The sequence below is a fragment of the Choloepus didactylus genome, chromosome X (assembly GCF_015220235.1).
Source record: "Choloepus didactylus isolate mChoDid1 chromosome X, mChoDid1.pri, whole genome shotgun sequence".
NCBI lineage: Eukaryota > Metazoa > Chordata > Mammalia > Pilosa > Megalonychidae > Choloepus > Choloepus didactylus.
The window spans coordinates 32478016-32500439 of record NC_051334.1 but is presented as its reverse complement, the minus strand read 5'-3'; the positions used below and the strand labels follow the sequence as shown (position 1 = coordinate 32500439).

Here is a 22424-nt window from a genome sequence, read left to right as displayed (position 1 = left end):
ATAGCCAAGAGGAGTAAAAACACATCGTGATTCTTAAGTATCTAGTTCAGAACTGATGAAATTATGTCTGCCCACATTCCACTGGACAAGGCAAGTCACGTGGTCCTGCCCACCACAGTGAAATGGGAAATATAATTCACCCAGGGTGAAATATGGTAAGTGGAGGGGGAAGGAAGAATTATGAGCAAATAATGGAATCTACCAAACTGCCCACAAACTTTTAATGCAATAAATATATTGTTAAGAAAAATAATAACTACCTATATTGACACTTTTTTTTTTTTTTACTAAATCTTCACTTAAGACTACACCTGATGCTTCCCAGGATAACTCATTGAAACAAAATTATGGGGTTGCTGCTATTATTATTTTCATTTTATAGACTAGAAACCTGAGGGGTGGCATTAGGATCCTTATTTAAAGCTACATCACTAGTATATGTTTAAACTAAGTAACCCAAGTCCAGTATCTACACGGGTTTGTTTGAATTACTTCAAAAGCTGACTCTTTGAAACAAGTACTGGTACAGATTTGGGAGGTGATCCCTGGAAGCACGATGGAGAGAATAGGTAAAGTGAAATAGATAAGGGAGAACATAAAATAAAAATGCTACTGGAGCAATAGGGGTTAATTATCACAGGGAACCCTTGAGGAACCTTATAGCTTATGCCTAGCATTTGTTCTACTGGGCTATTTATCCATAAATATCCTTCATTTCCTGAGGGATGCCCTGGGGAAATTAAGTCCCTGGTACTTCTGGGCTGCCATGTTATTGGGCTTACCAAATTCTCCTAAAACCGGAGAATGCCATCATGCAGAGAAACAGAGATGTGGGGGCTTGAGGTGGGAAATTTTCAGCCTCCATGGAATCTGTTCACCACAGTTACAGGTGAACTCTGGTGAGGCCAAGGAGATAAGGCATGAAGCATCAGCCACATCTACTATCCACTATCAGAAGCCGTATTCTATAGTACAAGTTTTAAGAAACACAACTTGTAATTTAAATATTTATTATAATACACCCCAAAAGGACCCTGTGTTTGAGCATTTGTCTGTTTCCCAAGCATCTCATAAATGTAGACATTTGGAAATGGCTATTGTGCACATTTGGCTGATTGCTTTCCTTTATATTTAAGAAGAACTGTTTAGCAACCTATTAAAACAGGTAAATATATAACCCAAAATAATGTAGTTTTTTTCTTTTTGGTAGAGAAACTGAATATGTTAAAAGTAAAATTGACTAGTTAAGGGTATGAAGACAGGTTGTCTGGTTAGCAGTTCTGCCACAGACCCAAGTGTTTAATTTCACCCCCAAATTATATCAGAGACCTTGCCCTTATTTTGATTTATTCTGCCATAATTATTACATAGATTATTATATAATTATTATTTTTAACCACAAAAAGTATTTTTTATGATATACTACCAAAGTGTATTTCAAGACTGCATACTAATTAATGGTGAATTATTTTACCAATCACAAGTCTACACCCTCATATTCATGTTGAAACGAGATGAGATATTTAAAATGGCTTTGTAAATTATCATAAACCACAGAAGTATTCATTATTCCTATTATTACTAAGAGCAGATTTCACTCTTCTGTACATGAGGAGGTGTAATTTATAATAATATCATTTCATAATTTGTCTTTCAAATCAAGGAGATGCTAATTGCTGCATATTTATAAATACTATAAAAGATATTACTAACTGCTAAAATGACTGCCACCTAGAAATTTGGCCTATTTTACAAGATTATGCAATTTATATAAAAAGGCCTACAGAAAGTAGTGATAAATCCAGGAGTAAATGTTTATAGGATTCCTGTTTTTTTTTCATTCAGTTTTTTCAGTACTAATATGTACCCAAACACCACCCAGCCTGACTTGGTAGAACCATTTTTAAAAATACCAAGTAGTAAAGAACATTAGCCCATGAGAATATGTGAAGTTCTATTGGCTGTTTACCTCTTAGTAAACGTATTTAAACCAACTAAGATCAGCAAAGAGCATTCGCTCTTTCCCTTTTTCCCCTGGCTACACATACTGTTTTAAGCCTCATCCTAATTTAGAATCCCTACTCCTGAACACCATCCATTTATTCACTTACTTATTCAGCTGTTATTCAATAAATGGCTAGAGCACCTACTATGTGCCAGATACTTGGAATGTAAAATAAATAAGGCAAACCAGTTGGGAAATTGATGAATAAAAATAGTTATGAAAAACAGTTTAAAAAAAACAAAAGTAGATAATCACAATATAATATATTTTCATTTGAATAGAGAGCCAAGATCACTAACCTAGCCTGTAAGCAGGGAAATCATTTGGGGAAACTTTCAAGGGAGATGTGTGTGGGTTGCTTTTAAAATCATGAGTAGACATAGGATTTGGGGAGGGGGGACACTGTAGATCTTGCCTGACCAAAGGTGGGGTGGCCAGAAACATCACAGAATTTACAGAGAATGTCTACCACCATCAGAAGGCAGCATTCAAGGCAGATGTTGATGTGAGACGAAGTTGGATACAAAGACAGAGATCAGAATAAGGAGGACATGGAGTATGACACTTGTGTTTTAATTTATAAGCCTTGGTGAACAATTAAGGGTTTAAATGGGGGAAATCTCTTGGTCAAATTTGTATTTGTATTTTAGATAATTAGTACTCATTAAATGCTTACACGTTTTGAGTGTTGATGAATTTCCAGGTACATTTTTAAGAGTGACATATTTAATCTCAGTAATTCTGAACCATTATTGTTTTCCCCAAAATACAAATGGATTCATTGAAGCACAGAAAGGTTAAGTAACTTGCACAAGGTCTTAGAGCAAGTGAGAAGTGAAGCTGGGGTTTGAACCCAGGCTATTTGACTCTGGAGTGAGTATGTTTAACCATTGGTCTATACTGTACCTCGTAGATATTCCTGGCATCAAAACGGAATTTGCAGGAAACAAGACTGAAACATACATAGCATCTATCACATAGCAGTCCTTCGTTTTTCTACCTTATGCCACCTAGTTCCTTTCATACATTCTTAGACTTCCGATTTGTCTTCCATTCTAAAATGTTACCTCTTCCTCATTGTTATTATGCCCTCTTTCATGGCAACTTCTATGAATATACATAAAAATATTTCTATAATTCTTGCATTGTATCTTCAATATTTATGGCATTGTTGATTATGTTTATGAATATGCAATTGCATGTTTATGTGAGGTTCTGATCATAACTCCAATTTGATAATATAGCATAAATGCTATGATTCAGTGGCAGGGAATAGAAGGGAACTTCTATCCAATATGAGCTGACACAGCTTCCCAAGGTGATTTCTGGGTCCATCAACTCCCTACAAGTAAAAAGTACTTGACCTACGTGAGAAAGAAACAATATTTACAGGGAGGCACAGGGTCAGACAGGTCATCCATAGCATTTTACATACTGTTAGGAGCAGTAGGAGTCATGAAAATGAATCAAATGGCAATTTCATCCTAGTTCAGAGCATAATTCCCCCAGAAAAATCCAGTCAATTTGTTTGCAAGAATATCCTCTAACTCTACTTTGCATTCCATGTAATGATGGTAAAAAGTAGAAATACTTCAGTCCCCAGCCAAATTTGAGGAGAAGATACTGAAAAGTGGTTTTATATATAGTGGCTGCTCAATGGATATTTTTGGAAATGAATCGATGAGTAAGATATAAGGTTTATAATTAACAGTAGTTTGAGATAATATTGGGGAAGTAGATAAAAAATGCATTGGTATGGGACTCAGTAGATCTTGGATTTAATTATGATAGTCATTAATTGTTCGATTTATTCAACAAACTTACTGAGTACCTACTTCTATTTGAATACGCTATGCTGGGTGACAGGAGTTGCAATAACATAATAGTCCTCTGGTCAGATTTATGAGGTGATGGATGGGATGTGGGCTGCATTATGGAAGAGAGTATATATATGCATACATACATACGTACATGCACATATAATCATGATGCTGCTTGAAAGTCTCTAAATTGTATTTATATATCAGAAGAATTGATTGACATGCTCTGCAAGGGAGATGAGTGATTGTGAAAATCCTCGCATTTGAACCTGATCTTAAGATTGAGAGATCTCAAGCCATGTTCTAGGAAAAGGGGAATGCATGACAAAGGGCAAAAGTAAGAATGTATATGGCTTATTCATGGAGAAATTTGACTTGTGTGGCTTGGGTAGACCCATGTGTAGAGATAGGTAGGGGATATGTGTGACTGCTAGCAGGCATGATGGATGGTAAGTTTAGAAAAGTACACTAGAGTCAAATTGTGAAAGTCTTTATATGCCGTTCTAAAAAATCTGGACTTTAGCCTCAGGGCAAGCATTTCTCAAACTTATATAATGATTGGAGCATTCCTTGTTTGGTCAGTAAATGGATGACGATGCTGTTAATTGAAATGAGGAGTAGGGTAGGAGAATTTATTTAGGAAGGCGAATGATATTGTTAAGGTAACTGCATCTAGGTGGAGGCATTAGGTGGAATTGGCTATGTAGGTTTGAACCTCATGGCATTATTCAAAATGAAAAATATAGACTTTGGTATCATCAATATCAATATATAATGACAGTTGAGGTAGAGCAGGTGGGTTCACTTTAGTTAGAAAGAATAAACATAGTAGACCAAGAAAAAAAGAGACAAAGTATAGATAGGACACTGGGAGAATGCCTTTATTTCCTGAGTGAATGGAAAATATGTCAGTGAAATAGACTGGGAGGGAGCCCTTTTGTTGGAAGGAGAACCAGGAGACTGGTATTTGAGAAGGTCAGAAAACTTGTGCCCTCTTCCTATAAATACTGTTCGCTTTAGAGGTATCAGTGACTGCATGTCTATTTGCTTATATCTCCCAAATCTCTATTTTCAACTCAGATTAGTCTCTTGAGCTTCGGACGCCTATATCCAACTGCCCACTACACATCTTCTGTCAAAACAACCTAAACTCAATATTTCACAATTTTCCCATCCTCTTATTACACTTACAGAACCAGAACCTGTTCTCATTGGGTTCTCTAGTCTCAAACCTGAGGCTGTACCTCTCCCAAATCCACTGCCTCCACATCTAGTTCTTACCACTAATACCTATTAAATATATCTTGTGTACATCTACTTCTTTCTGGTCCCATTGCCATTCACTTGTGCAGGACATCCTCATTTCTCACATATTACCTGCTACTTGTTCTCCTTGTTTACAGTCCTACATCCCCCAATATTATTTGAAACATTAATATCATGGTAAATCCTGAGTTTTGGCCATGCTTTAATAATGTCTCTCAGTATCACATAACTTCATCTAATGTTTACCATTAATCTTCCATATTTCTCATTTCCTTTTTATTTCATTTTTGGTGGAAGCAGAGAATAGATTACCCCAATAGTTCTTCCATATAATTTCATATTCTTCTCCTTAAAGTGGAATAACCTCTTAGGCCTTTGTATTTTTTCATTATGTATATTTCCTAAACTGTTATCCACTTGAATATTCCTTGTACTTCCAAAATTAAATTTTCTGTGTCATGTTAAGTGATGAAGACATTTAATTAACATTTACTAGCACACAAGGAAATAGGATTTTAAAACTGTTTTTCTAGCTTAGATTGTGGCTGACTACCTTCTGTAAGGAGGACAATTCTTGGTGATCATATCGTTTTCCCACTTTTAAATGCTTTCACTTATATTATCTCATCTGATAGCATATAAGGGGTCATATCGTGGAGAACCTTCCTTTGCAGGTTCATCCCATGACATTCCTTTCTTCATATTTTTGAGTGCAGCAAAACTGAATTGCATATAATGAAGAGTGTGCACTTTGGGCTTCTTATCTCCCTGCCTTTGCCCTTCCTATCTCATCAGCAAATTATATTTTCCCTTCTTCCTGTTCACTTCCTTACTTTCACTCATACTTTTAAACAGCCCAGCCATTACCTTCTCTAAAATAGCTTCCTTAAAATCCATCTGACTGCATATGCCTTTCTCTGTGCTCCTATAATACCCTTTCTCATACCAAATCTTTATTTATACATGGTATGTCTATTTTCTACTTAACTGTAAATAAAGGGATAGAACTGAGTCTTGTTTTTATTCCCAGTAATTGATGCAGTGACCAGTATATACTAGGCATTATGTAAATTCTTATTCCACAAATTATTGCATAAATAAATGAGAGCTGTATGTGTTAGAAAGCAATTAATAGCCACATATGTTTGAAATTACTTCAAATTTTAAAAAGTTTTGTTTTTTTTAAACTTGATTAATATCTTTATTTCACAGATGAAAAGACCAAGGCCTGGCAATTTTAAGATCACCAGTCTAATAATTCCTGCACTGGGACTGAAAGTCAGTTCCCTTGATTAAATGTTCTCTCAGTTTGCCCAACATCATTTTTCTGCATTAACTTGCTCTTGTGAATTATGAATATCACGATTTAATTATCCCACATTTATATATGCCTGGGGAGCTCAGGAGGATAAAAGTTAATAAAAGGGCAAAAGGTTGATGCAGTAATCTTTGAAAATATGAAGGGTCAAATTCATTGAGTAAAAATAACTTTATTAGAAAGGGTTAATTAATTCAGAGAGAATACAATTTTTATGTCACATTATAAAGCTAATTTTATATGAGTTTTCCCCATAGAATAAAATAACATGCTGCTCACTTTTTACATTGATGAAGTAGTAGTTCTTCACTTTTTGGCATCTTCAGGAGAGGTTTCAAGTACGTTTTTTCTGAGAGATCGTCTCCCTTACCTGTCACATAAATATACACACACATATTTTTATTAGTAAAAGAAAATCAGCTATAAACAAACCCTAGAAGAAATGGAATATAATAGAGTATGTGCTACTTGAAATGAATAGAAACATGTAGATAATCATTCTTTAATCAAACAGATTTCACTTAATTCTTTTCACACTCTTTGCTGCTGATTTCAAATTAGTATCTTACATTATAGACTGTCTACAATAATATATATCTTAAACTACTGAAATAGTCTATAATAATGTATAAATACATAATGTGTATGTATATCATGCCTTAGATTAACTGTGGATTTACAACTGATCATGGATAAAATGGATATCATGGATAAAACTTTAAGCCATATGAGAGATAATAGTGGAAATATATTTGAATATATAAAAGTGTGAAATTTTAGCATGAAAATTAAAGGGAATATACCACTTGGGAAAATATATTCATTCCATGACCAAAATTCATTAATTTAATTTATGATAGTGTTTCTTTTTTAAAAAATGTGTTTATTGTATAATTTATTGGTACAAATATTGCTGGAAAATCCTAAATTACATACCCATATTTCTAATGCTGTATTCATAAAGCACAAAGAGGAAGCTTGGCAATACATAGTTAATATTATAATTCTAATAGTACAAGTTTAAAAACAACAATAACAAACTACAACTACTTTGAGGTTATCTACATTAAACAAATTAACCAGAAAATTTCCAGATCTTTATTACTACTACCTGGGCTCCTCCTTTGATTCTTTTTATTTGTTTTCTTTTTTTCCCCTTTTTAATTCAATTTTATTGAGATATATTCACATATGATACAGTCATCCATAGGGTACAATCAGTTCACAGTACCATCATATAGTTGTGCATCATCACTGCAATCAATTTTTGAAAATTTTCATTACTCCAAAAGAAAATAACAATAAAAATAAAAGTAAAAAAGAACACCCAACACATCCCATCCCCCCCAATTGTTCATTTAATTTTTGTTCCCATTTTTCTACTCATCTATCTATATACTGGATAAGGGGAGTGTGAGCCACAAGGTTTGCACAATAACATGGTCACACCATGTAAGCTATATAGTTATACAATTATCCTCAAAAAATCAAGGCTACTGTGTTGCAGTTTGACAGTTTCAGGTATTTCCTTCTAGCTATTCCAATACACTAAAAACTAAAAAGGGATATCTATATAACGTATAAGAATAAACTCCAGAATAACCTCTCAACTCTATCTGAATTCTCTCATCCACTGAAACTTTATTTTGTTTCATTTCGCTTCCCCCTTTTGGTCAAGAAGCCTTTCTCAATCCCATGATGCCAGGTCCAGGCTCATCCCTGGGAGTCATGTCCCATGTTGCTGGGAGATTTACACCCCTGGGAGTCATGTCCCACGTAGTGGGGAAGGCAGTGAGTCCACCTGTCAAGTTAGCTTAGAGAGAGAGGCCACATCTGAGCAACAGAAGAGGTTCTCTGGGGGTGACTCTTGGGCACAATTATAAGAAGGCTTAGCTCCTCCTTAACAAGCTTCATTAAGGGCAAGCCCCAAGATAGAGGGCTCGGCCTACTAAGTTGGTAGTCCTCAATGCTTCTGAGAATATCAGTAATTCCTTAGGTGGGAAATTTTAATATTTCCACATTTTCCCGCAGTCCCTCTATGATAGTGTTTCTTAACTTGCATTTCGTGGAAGTATGAATCTGCTGTAGGGAGGTCAGTGAACCCCATGAAACTGTATGAAAATATGTCTGTATGGGTATTTTTCTTGGAGAAGATTCATTACATTCATCAAATAATCTAATGGAATCTCTGACTTAAACATGTTTCGGAACTACTGATATATAATTATCTCATTCCAACTAATTTTAAAATATCAAGGGTTCAATAGATAGATACATGAGCAGAGTATATAAACAAGTATTTTGACAAAAGCAGAAACATGCAGAATAAACAAATACATGGAAAATATTTTACTTTATTATCAATCAAATTCAAATTAAAGCAAACATTTCTTTCTTATAAATAATAAAGCAGCAATTGCTTAGGACACAAAAACAGCAAAGCTCCTATCAATAGCATATAAGCTACTGGAATTGTAGTGCAGAAATTTCTACCCTCACCTTTTTGGTACCAGCAAAAATTGGCACTATCATTGAGAAAGGAATATGGAAATTTTTAGCAGACGCCAAAAAATTTCTGTAACTTTGGTCCAACAATCTATTAGCTAGTTACCTTTCTTTTCAACCTACAGAACTCCAATTAGCATTTCTTATAGGACCATTCTAGTGGCAACTAACTCCCTCCAGCTTCTGTTTATCTGGAAATGTCTTAATCCCTGACTCATTTTTGAAAGACAGTTTTGACAGATATGGAATTCTTGGTTGGCAATTCTTTGCTTTTAGCATTTTAAATGTCACCCCAGTGTCTCCTTGCCTCCATGGTTTCCAATGAGAAATTGGCACTTAAACTTATTGAGGCTCCCATGTACGTGACATGTTACTTTTTTTCTGTGGCTTTCAGAATTCCCTCTTTTTCTTTGGCATTCAACAGTTTGATTATACTATGCTATGGGGTGGATTATTTGGGTTTATCTTGTTTGGAGTTCATCATGCATCTTGGATGTGTGTTCCGGTTTGCTAATGCTGCCATTATGCAAAATACCAGAAATGGATTGGCTTTTATCAAGGGGGTTTATTCAGTTACAAATTTACAGTTCTAAGGCCATAAAAATGTCCAAACTAAGACATCAACAAGAGGATACCTTCATTGAAGGGAGGCTGATGGCATCTGGAAGACCTCTGTCAGCTGGGAAGGCACGTGGCTGGTGTCTGCTGGGCCTTTGTGCCGGGTTGCATTTCAAAATGGCTTTCTCCCAAATGTCTCTGGGCTTCTGTCTCTCTTAGCTTCTCTCATCTCTCTTCTTGGTTCTCCTGGGGTGTTTCTCTCTAAGAATCTGGGAGTCCTCTCTTAGCTTCTCCAGGGGAAACTCTGGGCTTCATCTCTTAGCTTAGTATCTTGAAACGTCCTTCTGTCTACATCTCCAAGCATCTCCAAGCATCAGCATCTGTGTTGGCTCTTGAGCTCTCTTAAGTACTCCAGTGAACCAATCAAGACCCACCCTGAATGGACAGGGTCTACAACTCCATGGAAATAATCTAATCAAAAGGTCTCACCCGTAGTTGGGCATGCCACATCTCCATGGAAACACTCAATCACGAATTTCCAACCTAATCAAAAGACTAATAAGTCTGCTCGTACAAGATCTCATTAAAGAACATGGCTTTTCTGGGGGACATAATACATCCAAACTGGCATAATGTGTATATTCATGTCTTTTGTTAAGTTTGGGAAGTTTTTAGCCATTATTTCTTTGAATATTCTCTGTACCCCTTTCTCTTTTTCTTCTCCTTCTGGGACTTCCACAATGCATATATTGTTATGCTTGATGGTGTCCCACATGTTCCCCAGGCTCTATTCTCTTTTCTTCAGTCTTTTTTCTTTTTACTCTTCAGACTGAATGATTTCATTTATTTTATCTTCAAGTTTACTGATTCCTCTGCCAGTTTCAACCTACTGTCGAATCTGTCTAGGGAAATTTTTTATTTTTGTTACTGTTGTCTTTGTCTCTGTTTGGTTCTGTTTTATAATTTCTCTTTACTGATACATCCTTTTTGTTCGTATGTTGTTTTCTTAACATCCTTCAGTTTTTTGTCCGTGTTTTCCTTTAGCTCTTTGAACACATTTAAGGACTATTTTTAAAGAGTCTTTGTCTGGTAAATGTCCTTTTCATTGATGGTTTCTAATCATTTAATCTTCTCCTTTGCATGGGTCAATGCTTCCTATTTCTTGGTATGTTTTGTAGTATTTTGTTAAAAACTGAACATTTTGTTATTTTAATGTGTTATTACTGGAATTCAGACTCTGAGGTATCTGTTCCTTAAGCCTATAATTAGCTAGTGTTATGAGAAAGCTCTCCTTGAGTGCCATGATTTAACCAAAAAAAAAAGGAATGAAAGAAAGAAGGAAGAAAAGAAAAAAAGTAAGTAACTTTCTTAGTCTTTGCAGATTGGCCTGAGTGAGTGCTTTCCTTCAGATTTTAACCATACAATGTGTTTTAACTATGGCTTTAGGCAAAACCATAGTGTCCTCCCTTGTCCTTTCTATACATGCTTCATGTCTAGTACATGCATGCATGGCCCTAGAAATTATCCCATTTTCACAGATCCTAATGTCTCCTCTTCCCTAGGAAACAGTATTTCCTCAGGGTCATTTGCACTGCACTGTTTGTCCCACAGTCAGCAAACCTTTGCTCCACGCAGCTGCGATTTGACTGTTATCTTAGTTCTGTAGGAGAGCTTTGCAACCTGCCTCATATATGCAAGGCAAGTTCTGGGTCAGTGAGCCTGTGACGAGTGTCCGGGTTTGGTCCTTCTGACTGCCACCAGACAGATTGGCACAAACATCCCAGTATGTACATGAGGTTTCCTTTGCTCCCAGAACCAGGATCAGGGTTCTGCACTGGAAGTGCAGGACAGCTCCATGCCAAGCCAGTGAGGAGATGGGGGAGGGACTGGCAAGGGCACCGGGAGATCCTCCATCTTTAAGTTGCCTTTCTCTCGATCTGTGCTCTCCCTTTTAGTGTAATCCATTAGCTCTTTTCTGTAGCTTTGAAAAAGATGTTTCTGCCAGTTCTTAAGTGTTGTTTGAGGCTTCTGTGGGGGAATGGAGCCCTGAGGCTTCTCACTCTGCCATCTTCATCAGGGTGGGGCTCAAAAGACATATTTTCCTTGTATTAAAAGCAGCAGAGGTAAGAGAAGACATTCAGTGAGATGGTTGTATGATGAAGCCCACATTTAGTGCTATTTGCATAGTAGATACATAATATTTTGCACGTAATATCAAGATTTCCTTGCTGCCCTCAAGGCCTATCTAGGAATTGCTCTTTGTAGACATAATTTAAAAGAATAAATATTATTTATTAGCCACTTTTCATTTCAAAGCATCTGGAATAAGTCTCTTCAAAAGGTCTCTTATTCAGCTTTTGGTAGAGGTGGTTTGGTACATTTTAAAAACTTCATAATATGTGCATTCAAATGACTCCCTTTCTCTCTGGTTTCTGACAGGTATAGGATATGCATGCACATGTGGGAAAATTAAGTTGAATTAAAAATAAGATCATTTACTTCTAGGAATATATGTATAGATCATTGAGAAGTAAATGTATATACCAGTGTTCATACAGTAAGTCAGTGAGAAATGGTTAATATTTGACCATTTGAAATCTTCCATTTCTAAATTTTATTATTTTAAAAGTATTAGTATTTAATTTATTGAAGGGAAAAGATGCAAAAGATGCTAGACTATTTTTAAAAACTATTACAATGTATTTTATTCATTCATATTTGTCATTAAAGGACTTGTATAATATTATAGCTAAGATTTATCCTATACCATATGGATAATGCTGATATAGACCATATTCGTGGTAGCTTGTGGGAGTAATTTTGTTGCATAAACATTAATTACAAGCACTTATATGAGTCAATCAGTATATATGTAACATTTGGAGAGACCACTAAAACATAACCAAATTAATTATTTTGTGATCTACCTTAGATCTTAGAATGGGCAGAGTCAGAGAGATCAGATAATCACATGAGCTCCAGTTTTCCAAATGAGGAATAGAGACCCCTGGAAAATAGAGTTTTCCCAGTGAATTTCAGACTCGAGATCTGGTGTTTTCTTATATGCTTTGTTGCCATGTTTTCTTTCTGTTCTGGAAGGACCAAATGCCCAACTGAAGCAGAAAAAAGAGGAAATGACAGTTGTCCCCATAAATAAGCAATGAATGTACCGAGGAACTATGAGCAAAGGCCCAATTTTCTCTGGGAAGCACACCCCAACAAAACTTCCCAACCTTCCATAACATTTTGTTCTATATAGACTTGGCTTATTTCAGCTAAATATTATTTATTTCTTCCCACTTCACTCAGAATCAAAATGATAGAATTGTAACATAATTAAATGAGCAAAATTTTTTTGTGTGTGAGGCTGAAGAAAAAGGTCTCATCTAAACAATCGGTTTATCGAGGTCATCAGCTTATGAATTGATGCTATTTAAATGGAAACAGTTATTTAGTGCATGGATGTGTTTGTTAAGAGAAAGTGATCCTTTAAGTATCTTCTGTTTTCAAGAAAAACATGGAGATTTATTACTGAAAAGTGATATGAGAGCAAATGAGTTTATTTTGACCCCTGTAAATAAAATAGGAAATCTCTCCATTTTAAATCTAAAATGCACTCATTCATTAAACCTTGATTAATATGATTAAATTTATAGTAATGCATCTATAAAGGCTTTCAGTTTTGAAAAATATCTTAAATGAAGATTGATGATTTCTCTTTCTGATTCAGTGGTCGATTGATGATTTGTCTATTTGATTCAATACTAATTTCCAGCTTAGGTGAAAAAAAGACAAATTTTAGGAGCATGAATTTGGGGATGCTGTTTCTTAACATTTTTTTCTACTTTATTTCCTTGGTACAAGAAGTCCTTGGGGGTTTTTCCTTTGAGTATTTATATTTAATCCATGAAGAGTATCATTTACATTTTTGCTTAATATTTCCTGACTTTTACACGAAAAGACGTATTAGAAATTTTGGAGTTGTAAGATCCCCCTTCCCTAAAGCATTCATATATTCATTTATCAAATATTTCCTGAATTCTCAGTTTGGACAAACAATGTGCTAGGTTCTGTGATGCCGAGATAACTAAGCCATGCTGCTGATCATCAAAAAATCTCTCCTATGAAGGGCAAAGACTATATTAGGGATCCATATTAGAGTATGTAGGTGTTGCAAAGGAGGGGATAATTACTCCTACATGGATCAAAGGTGAGAGGAGAGGCTCAAGAATAATTTTAGAAAAGGAATGACAGATAACTGTTTAATTATAGTATAGTATCTATTGATTGTATGGGAATAACTAATATCCTACTTATTCAAATGAGACTATTTTTCCTGAAAGATCTTTATACAATATTTGAATGGTTAGGAACTTGGCCATATTCATTGTTTTTTAGATTTTAATTTAGCTTGGATGTCCAATAGTGTTTTAGTTTCCTTACTCCTAAAACAAATACCATGCAATAGGTTGGCTTAAACAATAGGAATGTATTGGCTCATGGATTTGAGGCGAGGAGAAGTCCAAATGCAAGGCATCACCAAGGAGATGCTTTCTCACGGAAGATTGTGATGTTCTGGGGCTGACTGTCGGCAATACATGGTCCTTGGCTTTGCTGTCACATGGCAGTGCATGTGGCAGTCCTCTTCTGGCTTCTCCCCTCCCTTCTGGGTTTCATTGATCAGCTTTTCCCATCACTTTCTCTCTGTGAACTTCCCTATAAGACCTTCATTAATAGGATTAAGACCCATCTTGATTGGACTGGGCCACACCTTAACTGAAGTATCCTTACCCAAAGTTCCCATTTGCAATGGGTTGACACCCACAGGCATGGATAAAGATTAAGAACATGTTTTTCTAGGGTATATAACCGCAAGCCACCACAAATACCAACAATAACCACATTTAATTTCATTTATCAATGAATGTAACAGGCTAAATATAAAGCAACACTAAAGCATAGTAATGGAAAGTTGTTTTGTATGTAAAATATTAATGGTACTCAGCATTGATCCTTAATTCTGATTTTGTTCCTTTTAAATTGCAGATGAAAGAGAAGATGTTCAAAAGAAAACATTCACAAAATGGATAAATGCACAATTTTCTAAGGTAACAATATTTTATTAATTCTCTTTTAAGATGTACTATAAATTATTTAGTTTCTAAAATGGACTCCAAGTGTACCTCAGAGATATTATAAGTTCACTTTCACACCATCACAGTAAAGCAAATATCGCAATAAAGCAAGTCACACAAACTTTTAGGTTTCCCAGTGCATATAAAAGTTATATTTACACTAAACTAGTCTGTTAAATGTGCAGCAGCATTATGTCTAAAAAAATGTGTATAACTTAATTAAAATATGACACTGGGACATGAAGTGAGAAGATGCTTTTGGAAAAATGGTGCTGATAGACTTGCTTGATGCAGGGTTGACACAGACTTTCAATTTGTAAAAAAATGCAATATCTGTGACATGCAGTAAAGCAAAGTGCAATAAAAAGAGGTATGCCTGTGCATACCTGTCCAATTTAAATGTCCATATTGCTTTTCTCATATTGTCATTTAATTTTAGCTGTGCAAATCTGGGAATATTATTTTGGTTTTTTAATAAAACAGCAGTATGTATGGTAGAGAGAAATTATTTGATTTGATAAACCTTGTCTTTTGTTGTTTTTGATAATATTAGTTTCTCTAATGACGTGAATCATCAGAAGATGATGCTAGGTGCTAGGATCAACCCTGCCTTTTGCAAATTATTTCATTTCTTGAATGTCAAGATAATAAACAAAAAATGAATGAGCAGGCAACATCATTTTGTTGACTAATAAATTAACAAGACTTTGTGGTGCAAAACCTGGGATGTATTATTCTGGTTCTGGTTCTGTCATGATTTTCTCAAGTAAACTTTATTAGCATTAAAGTCTAAGATAGCTCTTTTTAAGAAAATATATATGAAGAATAAAGATTAAAAAGAGATATGAAAAAAGTGTTGAGGAAACTCTTTTAGGTTACAGCAAGAAGAACAATTATTTTTAAAATATCAGGCAAAAAGTACTGTAAGAAAAGTCAGAAGTATTGGAACTGTTTAAACAAAGTAGAAAATAAACTAAGCAGTACATTTCTCATATTGGTTATTTCAGGCTTTGGTTTTGTTTTGCTTTATTTCATTTTTAATGAGCTGGGTGTTTTTTTTTCGGTTTTCTATACAAGTGGAATTAACGTTAAGTAGGAGAGAATTGGTTGAACCCTAGGAAGACAGTGTCTGAATGCATAATATGCAATGTAAGGAAATTGTACCAAAGTCATCCACATTTCCTCTACAAAAGAAAAAAATAGTCTGTGAGCTCTGAATGTCTAAACACCTTGAATATAATAGTGGAATGTGGGGGGGGGGTGGTTTATGAGTGTTTTCAATATTTGTTGGAATATTGGAAAAGTACGTATTTACCAGCAATGGGTCCTTATTATCACGCTTAAACTTCTGAAGCGGTGTGTTCCTGTTTCAGAGCTATCAGAGTCAACTGAAACGTTGGGCAATTCACAGGTGTTATAGAAATGCCACCGACCTTGAAGACCAAAAAATGACATATAGGAGCCTTCTAACATTTCATAACCCTGGGTGCTCTTTCCTACACCACAGTGGCTGTTCACAGCTGGAGGCTAATAGGCAGGACCCCACATCTGCAACTCCCAAAATACCATTCAGAAAGCCACATTATATTCACTCCTCCTGTTTGATGTGCTCCTGCAGGGAGTCTAGTCTGAGTGTAAAAATTTTTCAAAAAAATTCTAATTCCTGTATGAGGTAATTCCCCCAATTTTTATCATGAAATCACGTGCCCCCATCCTCTATCTTATGAGTAGGAGATTATTTGAAGAGTGCCTGGCACATAGTAGGTTCACAATAGATACTGTGGAGTAAGTAATTACTGAGGGACTTAATGGTAGATGTGTTGGAGTAGAAAGGTATGTGGGAACCCTTTGGAGTTTGGCTTTTCAGCGAGTGCTCAAAGGTTTAAGGTCTTTCTTTCAGGTTGGATCTTCCGGGCTTGAAATATAAACTCAGGTTTGTGTCTGATTTCATAATATACCAAATAGTAAACATTTCCACGTGTGAATTTGCAAGTATATCAATCAGAAAAGCGTAGGATAACCTATAATAAAGAATAACCCCCATATCTTAGTTGTTTAATAAGACAATAAATATTTAAGATTCTTAAACATAACAGACAAATGCAAGCCATGAGAAACCTCCTCCAACTTGTCAATATTCCATTTGAAATATGTGGTGGCCGAGGTGCCCATGGTTGGCAGGAAGAGATATAGAGAGCAGCACTGTCCATACAGATATTTAAACCACTTTTGTAATCTTAAAATGTTTCATATCCACCTTAAAAAAGTAAAAAGAAACAGGTAAAATTATTTTGGTAATGTATTTTACTTAACCCAATTATATCCATAACATTATCATTTCAGTATGTCATTGATATAGAAAGTATTGATTAGACATTTTAGATTTTTAGTACTATCTCCTTGAAATCCATTGTGGACTTTCCATTTACACACATCTGAGTTCAGATTAGCCACATTTCAATTGCTCAGTAGTCACATGTGGCCAGTGGCTAACATGTTGAGCTGGGTAGATATAAAGGGATATTTTAATGACCAGGTCAGGAAAGGACTTTTGTCACTTCCACCAACATCCCATGGGCCAGAGGCCAGTCCCATGGCTCAACTCAACTCCAAAGGAGACTAGGAAATGTAGTTATCTTGTGGGCTCAGGAGGAGGAAACATTATGGGGTATACACAATTTACTCTGACACACTAGATTTTTCAACAGTGTTTTTTGAAAAGGGAAAAAATAGCCATGGTGTATTTTTAAAGAAGAATATATTTTTCTTTTCATAATGAAAGTTGGGTTCAGGGATTTCTTTTAAATGGTTTTCAAATGTAGACTTTATCTTGAAGCTCTGGGTAAATAAGGGAAGGTCAGGCTAAAGAAGAATCTTCAAGAAAGTATTGATTAAGACAACCTAAATGTAATATATCAGGATACTGTCCGAAATCTTAGTTTCATTTGCAACAATTGCATATCTTTGACAAAAATTACATAGACTAGGGCAGCATGTACTATTTCTGAAGCCAAGGTCAAAGTGTATATAAAGATCAGTATCGATTAAAGTACATTATTTAAGAAAAGTGAATGGAAGACAAAATATGAAACTTCCTCTGCTAAGATGCCTTCAGTACTCCAAAGCAGTTACATGATTCATGTTTCCCAATTGTTTTGTCAAGGAATAACTCAGAAAATGAAATGGAAAAAGAGAATGAACAAAAGTACCTTCCATTGAAGTCCCAAAAGGAGGATGGGGAAAAAAATCTCACTTTTATTTATTAATTTATTTTTCACCCAGCACATGTAGACATGAACCTTGGAGCCTATAGCAGTGATTCTGTTCTCACATCCCAGTGCATAGACCAGAAACAGGATTTAATCAGAACACAACCAGTAACTCTTGTCCCGGCCCGCGGGACGATTAACGGAAGCTCCAAGTCCTGCGAAGGAAGAATGGTATGGGACAAGAGACACGAATAATGACAGCAAGACAGGTTTCTGATCAAGCTGCAAAATTTTATTGAAGAGGCAGGGTATATATACTCTAAGGGTGGAGGGAGTGGCTAGTAAGAACGGGTGGCGGTCTAGGATTGGTGGCTGCTGTTGCTAGGGTGAGAGGCAGATGTAAGATTAGCTTTTGGCGCGAACTAGCTACTGCTTAGGCGGGAACTACTGTTACTTCCTTGAAGAAGGCTAATTATAGCTTAGGCTGTTCTTGCATCAGCCCTGGCGGCCATGTTGCATGTTACCGGTATCGCTGAAGGTGAATATTATATATGCTACCTTAATTGTCCCCAACATCTCCTCCCTTTGTTTTTCAAAAGGATGGAGGAAGGATGCTGATTGAGCATTCCTTTGGTATTAACCTGCTGGGGGAAATAGAGGCCTCATTCCCCAAGTTGTTTGTGGCTCTGTTTTTCTGGGGAGGGGGATTTGTGCAGAGCAAACCCCTATGCAAATGAGGCATACTTCTCAAGGAGCTCAAAAACGGCCTTTGATTGTTTTGGCCCTCCTTTGCAGTGCTTTACCTCGCACCCAGCGGTACCAATCATAGCGTAAGCTAGAAGCATACTTTTGAGTTATATGCTGCTCCTGTAGGAGGGGGTTTCTTACCCGTTAGGGTGGGTAGCACTCAAGCAGTCTGGATTTACACCTTGGTCAGCGAGGTGGAGCCAGTGATAATGCACTTGAATAGGCCTGCCTAGTGCAGAATCAATTTGGTCTTTGACTAGTTGAATAACCTTTTTGATTGCCCAGGGTGCGAAGGAAACTATAAGGATTATGGTTATTAAGGGGCCTAATATAGGGAGGATGTAAGGGAGGATTGCGCTGAATCCCCAGGAGGGGCTCTCTTGGGCTTCCCGTTGACTTTTGTGCTCTTGAAGCCCTTCCCTCAGTTTTGACATGGAATCTTTAATTATGCCAGAATGGTCAGTATAAAAGCAACATTCCTCACCTAGTGCAGCACAAAGCCCTCCCTGCTTAAGGAAAAGTAGGTCTAAGCCTCTTCTATTTTGGAGAACAACCTCTGATAAAGATGTAAGGGATTTCTCAAGATGGGTGATGGAGGTTTCAATACGGGCCAAATCTTCGTCTACTGCAGCTCTGAGGTTAGAGAGGCCCTGTTGTTGGAGGGTGAGCGAGGCGATTCCAGTGCCTAGGCCAGCAAAACCTAGAAGAGAAGCAATGGTAACAGCAGTAATAATTTCTCGTTTTTCTCTGTGCGCAGTTGGGAGCTGTGCATCCCAATAGTGATAGAGGTCCTCTTTAGGACGGAAAAGGATATGGGGCAACACAGTCACCAAGACGCACGTTTCTTTTGTTTCAGTGAGGGCTCTTGCTGATACGCAAGGAGTAAGTCCCGTGGAAGAGCACAGCCATTTTGCCCGTTGGGGGAATATAGAATTTACCTTGCGATGGAAAGGACGACTGTGCACAGACCTTTTTTAAGGAGGGGGAAACGTTACCAATGCAATGTCCAGAGTGGATAACGGATTGCATGGTGAGGCCGATTTTTGTTGTATTCCAAGGACATTGGGGAGGATTGTTTTCGTTAGAAATATTAAATGAGGTATTAAGGGCTACAGCGTCATAAAAAGGGGGGTTGACGGAGAAATATAGCCAACAATTGCGAGTAAGGTTAGGCTGGGAGGAGTTTAGGGAGAGAAAGGTGGCTTGGAGCACTGACCAAAGTGAGTTATAGATTGGGTTAGGCCCTGTGGAAGAGCTTGAGGGTGACAATGTTGGGTTGGTAGTAGGGGAAGAATCAGTGGAGATGGTAGTAGAGGAATAATTGGCGGGTTTGCGAGGAGGGGTAGTTGGGGGCGGGGGAGCGAGCACTACATTTGGTCCAAGTGGTTTTTGCTGTATGGCTTCCTTTTTTATTACAATAAGACTTCCTGGGTCGGTGCCGTCCATATAAATTCTGAAGCCCCAAGTTCGACCGATTAACCAGGAAGGATCAGTGGGGAGTTGCACGGTGAGATTAAGGTGAGTGCAGGTACCTGTAGGGGGAAGGTGGGAACTGTCGTCCGTGCTGAAATAAACGGGCTCATCACGGGGTTTGCAGTTCCAGGGGGCCCAGCGTAGGGTAAGATAGTGGTCAACGCTAGACGGCTTCCAATTAGTAGCTAGTGTCTCGCAGCCCCAATAGGCACAGTAATATTGATTGGGGGAGTTGCAATACTGTTTTCCGGGGTTGGAGGCTGGGCACATATAATATTGGTGTTGATTCCAACTAGTGGGGCCTGTCGAAGGGGTGGGAAATAGATCAGTGGCGTTGACGAGAAAGGAAGGTCGCCCTGCGGTGGTGTGGGTTTGTACAATTTTGGAATCTTCCCATCGTACCAAGGTCCACTTCCAAGGCTGGTGGGGGTTGCCTTTGGGATCGAAAATGCCATGCGATACACAAGGTAGGAGGAGGTATAAAGCGGCAATTTTGAATGGCAGTAGGTTTAATATGATTGTATTGGTGGCTTATCAGGCCTTTTAGTTAAGGGGAGGAGGCTAGCAGGGTAATGCACCCTACAGTGCACAGATACGTTATAGCAAGTAAGGCTCTTTCTAACGGGCTCCAATGTTCTGGGGCAACAGCTGCCAATCCGGCTGCAAACAGCAAGGCCAGAGAGCCAATTAGTAAGAGCCAATAGTTCATGTGGCCTTAGCGATGGGGCAAACCTGTAAGTTGGGCTTCTCTTGGTTGCCGGCTGCACGTAGGTTGGGCATGTTCTGGGCAGGCTACAGCAAAGTTGGCGACGTGCTGGAAGAAAAAAAAGAAAAAAAACTTTTTCTCAGGGAGGGGTTTGTTCCCTGGAAAGGTTATTGTTAAAGGGAAGGGGGGATTTTGGGGCTTGTTCTGATAGTGGAGGATTAACATGTCTAATTAGTCTTTCTGGAAGCCAGCGAGGACCCTCTTTTTGTTGGTCATATATGCAAGCAGAGCCTCGTCCCCAGATGATAACGGGGTCGGGCCCGTTCCAGTTTGATGTTAAGTGGTCGCGCCACATAACGGTGGCTTGCTGCGTTTGTGTTTTGGGATGCCAGTGTCTATCAGCTGCAGAGTGTCCTTCATCATCCAGAGTTAGGAAGTTAAGAACAAAAAGAGCATGATGTAAAAGATCTCAGGGGCGTTGTTTTGTGAGATTGAGAGTGCTATCAGCTAGACGGCACAGGGCATTTTTTAGGGTGCGGTGTGCCCGTTCTACCATTCCCTGTCCCTAGGGGTTATAAGGTATTCCCGTAATGTGCTTAATTTGCAATTGCTGACAGAATGTTTGAAAGTTTTTCCCAGTATACCCAGGTCCATTATCTGTTTTAATGGTTTTAGGCTGGCCTAATATGGTGAAACAATGTAGTAAATGAGAGATGACATGCTTTGAGGCTTCCCCTGATTGTAAACTAGCTAACATGAATCCACTGTATGTATCAACACAAACATGAATATATTTGAGTTGCCCAAAACTGGCAAAGTGGGTGACATCCATTTGCCAGATTTCATTTGGGATGAGTCCTTTTGGATTGACCCCCAAGTGAGGGACTGACAATTGGGTTACACAATTTTTGCAGGTTTTAACAATTTCCCTTGCTTGTTCTCTTGTAATATTGAATTTTAGGCGGAGAGTGTTTGCATTTAGGTGGTGTTGAGCATGGGCTTGGGAAGCTAAGGTTAGAGAATCGCAGAGATTGGGGCATATAAACTGAGTGGCAGCGTCTGCTAGCGCATTGCCTTCTGCAAGAGGACCCGGTAGATTTTGATGGGCACGGAGGTGCCCCACGAGGAAGGGGTGCTGTCATTTGAGAATTAGTTTTTGTAGCTGTGAGAATAAGGGGACTGCATTGGAGGAAGGTTTGATAAATGGAGTTGTCTCTAATAGCGGTATAGACTGGGCTATGTATGCGCTATCAGTGTATAAATTAAAAGGTTGGTTCTGAAGGTGGGAAAAAACCTGCAGGACTGCATAGAGCTCGACAAGTTGAGCTGAAGTATAGGGAGAGCGCACGGAAAATGCTTGACCCTGGATGACATATGCTGCGGTCCCATTTGCTGAACCATCAGTAAAGACTAAGGTAGCAGAGTCTATGGGTTTTGCTTTAGTGACCTTTGGGAAGGTGAATTGATGGATTTTGGCGAACTGAATTAATGGATCGCCGGGGTAATGGTTATCAATATTGCCTGGAAACGAAGAGCATGCGATAGCCCACTCGTCGTCGGTTTGGGAGAGCCAATGGATTTGATCTTGAGTGTACAGGACGATAAGGGAATCGGGGTCCTTTCCAAACAATTGGCGACTAGTTTGCCGGCCTTTAATTATGAGGGCAGCTATAAGAGAAATG

At 37.7% G+C, this 22424-nt stretch overlaps 1 protein-coding gene across 8 annotated transcripts in view; it reads left to right on the top strand.

The window, feature by feature from the left end:
* The window catches only part of DMD (dystrophin), a 2178366-nt gene that overhangs the window by 150002 nt on the left and 2005940 nt on the right, over window positions 1-22424 (top strand). For all 8 annotated transcript variants that reach the window (XM_037821041.1, XM_037821045.1, XM_037821047.1 and 5 more), the window contains exon 2: window positions 14519-14580. In XM_037821041.1, coding sequence (XP_037676969.1) covers window positions 14519-14580 — 62 coding nt within the window. The remainder of the gene's footprint in view (window positions 1-14518; window positions 14581-22424) is intronic.